The sequence below is a fragment of the Erpetoichthys calabaricus genome, chromosome 3 (genome assembly GCF_900747795.2).
Source record: "Erpetoichthys calabaricus chromosome 3, fErpCal1.3, whole genome shotgun sequence".
Lineage (NCBI taxonomy): Eukaryota > Metazoa > Chordata > Cladistia > Polypteriformes > Polypteridae > Erpetoichthys > Erpetoichthys calabaricus.
This window is the reverse complement of record NC_041396.2, coordinates 239,058,416-239,063,528: the sequence shown is the minus strand read 5'-3', so window position 1 is coordinate 239,063,528 and position 5,113 is coordinate 239,058,416. Positions and strand designations below refer to the sequence as shown.

General features: G+C 38.1%; 1 protein-coding gene across 2 annotated transcripts; it reads right to left on the bottom strand.

Annotated features, from left to right (window-relative positions):
* Positions 1–1,148: 1,148 nt before the first annotated feature.
* On the bottom strand, positions 1,149–3,230 carry LOC127526957 (uncharacterized). Of its 2 annotated transcripts, none has more exons than XM_051924204.1 (2): positions 3,076–3,230; positions 1,149–2,533 (listed from the first exon to the last, which is right to left on the bottom strand). In XM_051924204.1, the coding sequence occupies exons 1-2, from the start codon at positions 3,193–3,195 to the stop codon at positions 1,940–1,942; spliced, it is 714 nt and encodes a 237-aa protein (XP_051780164.1). In that variant the 5' UTR covers positions 3,196–3,230; the 3' UTR covers positions 1,149–1,939. The 2 variants fall into 2 exon arrangements, with proteins under 2 accessions (XP_051780164.1, XP_051780165.1); XM_051924205.1 differs by lacking the exon at positions 1,149–2,533 and adding an exon at positions 2,540–2,987.
* Positions 3,231–5,113: the final 1,883 nt, after the last annotated feature.

Here is a 5,113-nt window from a genome sequence, read left to right as displayed (position 1 = left end):
TCATACATTTCTAAAGGCAAGTCTGTTAAATGCCTTGATAAAATTTTATCTTACACATTTTACTGAAATTGCACATATAAAATATGAACCTTTCCCTGTAGGGTAAGGACAATGGAAAAAAAAACACTTTAAAATTACCAGTATTATAAAAAACTAATGAAACCTTCAAAGTTTACGCATACCTTTGAAACCTGACAAAACCAATGTTAAAGCAGGAGCTTATTTATAGTACTGTCAATGAAGGCAAGCCAATATATTAGATTATAACTAAGCAAGTAACCAAATTTTTCATTTGTGGTGACAAGAAACTTGTATCCATTTTTTAATATGTTGAATCATGACATGGGAGTAGTAAAGGTGCATCACTGTTATACATCACAAATTTTGACAGGTGTATGTCCAGCCCCTCTGGGCATTTCTGGTACCCACCAAATGCCACCTGGTTCATGGGCATTTCCCCAGCGCTCTAGTCTCTGCCCGTTGTCAGGCTATATTTGACAGGCATCTGACCTTTTGTCTGTTGTTCGAAAAGGAAAATGGTCGGCTGATCTTGGCCTTGGTCCTAAAAATGGGGCTGATTTTCTTTGTAATCCGAGACGGACCTTCGGGACCTGTAAGGTGTCAAAAAGGTAAGTGAACAATGGGGCGGAGCAGACATCCTTCTCCTGTGTGTGTACAGCGCCAGTGTGTGTACAGAGAGTACAGAGAGCATGAGTGACAGACCCAGTGAGAGGATGTACAAGAAAGTTTTAGAGAGAATCTATTACACACCCAAGGAGCCTGGACAGCCCGTTACCTTGCCCACCTTTGCAAAACCATACCCTTTATAAAGTAACGCATAATATAGTAGATGCCAAGGTGTGTTAATACAATAACTTTCAGAGATAATGTACAAGAAAGTTTTAGAGAGAATCTATCACATAGCCATGGAAACCTGGTTGTACAGCCCAAACACAGCATGGGCACCCCGTTACCTCACCCACCTTGCAAAACCATACCCTTTATAAAGTAAAGCATAATGTAGTAGATACCAAAGTGTCTTAAAACAACAAGTTTTATTGAAGCAAAATTCTAAACATAGCAAAATAAGACGTGGTCTTCACTTTCATGGTTACACACTGTTTGTTATACATTAAATTGTTTAAAAGTATGAATAAAAGCAGTACAATATTCACACAAGCTTATTTGTATACAGATTAGCAATTCATTTGGAAAGAAACAAAAACACAAGAAATGTATACATGTATGAGAACACAAATCAAATTGCAAACCAGGTCCAAACCCATCAGTGAGCCGGTAATACACCTAAAATAAAATGTTTAAGCCAGCACATGTTTTATATATTTGTATTTCACTAAATTACGCAGGCCTATTTTCTCTGTTTGGAACAGAGCCAACCACATAAAACTGGTCTTCACAGGCTGAATCAGTTGTGCGTAAGCATCAATGGGTATCTCTCCCTGCTCAAATTCAGCTATAATATCATCCACATCATTCTTGATAGCTTTACGAAAACAAGGGAGATTATACATTTTTAACAAAGCACACATACAGGACACAAGTCTGTCCTTTCTAGCCCTTTGGAGCATAAATAAGCTATGTTTATATGCAACAAATGGTTTAGCAAACCAAACATTACAAATGTATCCATCAGGTATGCATTTGTTCTCTTGACATTCAGCAAATTTTTCCCCTAAATGTTCGACAGAGCTAAACACATAAGCCCAGATGACTGAGCGACCAATTATTGTCATTATGAATCTTTTTCTAGCAGATATAATATAAGGATAAAAACTTCTATAGGTTGTATTACGTGTCACGATGGGCTGGGACCTGGTTTTCCTTGTTCTAGCAGCTGAGTCCTTGGTTCCTCTGACAACAGAAACACAACAAAATACAACAGTTAGCCAACAGAAAATATAACACAAACAGGTCTTGTTTAGCATGGAAAACGCATCTTGTTTAGGTTTCTGTAAATCAATGTTGGTTTTAAAAAATAACTGTAATGGTGATTAAAGACAAGTTCAAAAGCTGCTGTCCGAATCTTGGGCTTTGTTGCACAGTGCATCTTTTGTATAAGCTGAAAAGTGTTTACTTCATCAACAAACTGCTTCAGACAGTTAAGAATATGAATTTTAGTCAGTTTCACAATTCTTAATCCACACAAGGGTTTAACCATATAAAACACCAAGTGTATTAATCTTTTAATACTGATCTGTTGACAGATGCTGGAAACACAAGGGTGCATTTCCTCAGGATCAGATTCTAGTAAAAGACAAGTGTGCCCATCCTGAGATTCATCACCCAAACGGCATGCTAAACAAGACCCAGTTAATATATCTCTTACACATGTACTGACCACGGAAGCTACACCAGACTTTACATAATGCTTCATTAAAATCAATCCGGCTCTGTGACTGCTATGGCTGACAAGTGTTTGAGAAATTATACACAGGTCTTGAAACTTCAGCCTTGAAGCTGAACAATCATTTACAATGTGCTTAAATACCTCACCAGCCATCTTAAAGTCACTCTAATATGGGAGAAAAGAAAAGTTATATTCCCACACGAAAAATACATATTCCTAACGGGCTATCAGTACAACATAAAAGAATTCTGGACAATATTTCAGAAGCCAACAGGACAGCTTTCTCAACAGAATCGTCATTACTGTTGGAACAGATATAAGCCACACGCCTTAAAAGACACAAAAATGTATCACGTGTCATTACTGGAAGGGTATTCCCTATTGATCTATAGATACATCTAGTCACACGTGAAATAGCCGTTATAGTTTTTACATCGGCCCTTCTGTCCGAAAAAAGGAAACACTTCACTAAGCCAGGCATTCTTTCAGCAAGATTTTCAATGTCACAAATTAATTCTTTAACATCTGGTTTTAAATCATCTTTCTTTTTATTGATAAGAGCTTTCAAAGCTGCTGAAAGTACTTCTTTCGCATAATACTTGGGCTCCCCACATGCAATCTGTCAAGTTAAAATAAAATAAATGAAAGCCTATTTTCTACCATCATGCAAATAGACTTAACAGAATTTTCTTAAAGTCCAGACTCACCATGTCCAAGGTTGTGCCGTCTACCTCGGGTGTGTCAGTCTTTTTCTTGTCAAAAGTCGTGCTGCGTCCAGCAGGTGCTTCAGTCTTTTTCACGGACTGGCGAGTTTCTCTTTTTGGCATCTCTTTTAAAGAAAAAGTAAATAGGTGTGAAAGTCAAGAAAGCAGTACATCTGTGAAAGCCAAGAAAAGCAATACAGTAATCCCTCGCTATATCGCGCATCGCCTTTCGCGTCTTCACTCCATCGCGGATTTTATATGTAAGCATATTTAAATATATATCGCGGATTTTTTGCTGGTTCGCGGATTTCTGCGGACAATGGGTCTTTTAATTTCTGGTACATGCTTCCTCAGTTGGTTTGCCCAGTTGATTTCATACAAGGGACGCTATTGGCAGATGGCTGAGAAGCTACCCGGCTTACTTTTCTGTCTCTCTTGCGCTGACTTTCTCTGATCCTGACGTAGGGGGATTGAGCAGGGGGGCTGTTCGCACACCTAGATGATAAGGACGCTCGTCTAAAAATGCTGAAAGATTATCTTCACGTTGCTATCTTTTGTGCAGCTGCTTCCTGAAATGACATGTACCGGTGCTTCGCATACTTAAAAGCTCAAAGGGCACGTATTGATTTGTGCTTGAAAAACAAACTCTGTCTCTCTCTCTCTCTCTCCCTGCTCCTGACGGAGGGGGTGTGAGCTGCCGCCTTCAAGCCTTCAACAGCTTTGTGCCGCGGTGCTTCGCATACTTAAAAGCAAACAGCCCTATTGATTTGTTTGCTTTCCTCTGTCTTTCTGACAGACTCTGCTCCTGACGCGCACTCCTTTGAAGAGGAAAATATGTTTGCATTCTTTTAATTGTGAGACGGAACTGTCATCTCTGTCTTGTCATGGAGCACAGTTTAAACTTTTGAAAAAGAGACAAATGTTTGTTTGCAGTGTTTGAATGACGTTCCTGTCTCTCTACAACCTCCTGTGTTTCTTCGCAAATCTGTGACCCAAGCATGACAATATAAAAATAACCATATAAACATATGGTTTCTACTTCGCGGATTTTCTTATTTCGCGGGTGGCTCTGGAACGCAACCCCTGCGATGGAGGAGGGATTACTGTACATCTGTGAAAGCCAAGAACATTTTTAAAAAGGCATACATTCAAAATTACCTGTTTAGATTTCTCTGGTTCAGGTTCACGTTCTACGTATAGACTGGTAATCTTCTAAAATGATAACACCGGTCTCTGCTGTAGCGGTAGGTTTTGTTGTTGCAGAATCCATGTCTTGCTTCTTTCTAGTAAAAGAAAACAGATAATGGTGTGTCTATGGTTGAAAGACAACATGGAGCTACTGAAAAAATTATGAACAGGGGTATCAATGAAAAAAAATGTATTAGCATATGAATTAAACAGTAACAGACAAAAATATCGTAACACATACAATGCTGGTGTGGGTATTCGGGCTGTCATTTTTCTAAGCCAGGAGATTTCACTTTGTGTCGAAGCAGAAGAGCAAAAGTAAGACATGTACTTTTAAAATGTGTATATTATTATGATTATTCATTACGGTATGTTATTCTATTATAGACCCATAAACTAAATGGTAAAATGGAATGCTCTTGGTGTCGTTCTTAATACGCGCAATTTAATTTGTGATATGCCCAGCAGTTGGTAAGACATGCCAGAGCAAACGATCTTGTAAAATAAATAAATACATAAAAATCCGGTAACGCGTTAATATTTATGATGGAATGCTCTTGTTGTCATTCTTAATACGCACAGTTTAATTTATGATACGCCTAGAAGTTGGTAAGACACACCAGGGCAGACGGTCTTGTAAATAAATAAATACATAAAAATCCAGTAACACGTTAATATTTATGTATATATGTAGGTCATGATGGTTTAATTAGTCTTTTTATCCCTGGCATGATTAACTTGAGCCTTAAAATAAGAATAAGAAAAAAGAACCAGCACATCTGATACGTATGTTGAATGGCAAGACAAATTAACATTTAGAGATATCTCAAAATGAATTTTATGATATCTGGAA

Excerpts from the sequence above, each read along its gene's own strand:
- LOC127526957 (XM_051924204.1), bottom strand. The coding sequence starts at position 3,195 with ATGCCAAAAAGAGAAACTCGCCAGTCCGTGAAAAAGACTGAAGCACCT. Across the intron at positions 2,534-3,075 it reads ACGGCACAACCTTGGACATG|AGTGACTTTAAGATGGCTGG; the intron begins GTGAGTCTGGAC and ends CTCCCATATTAG.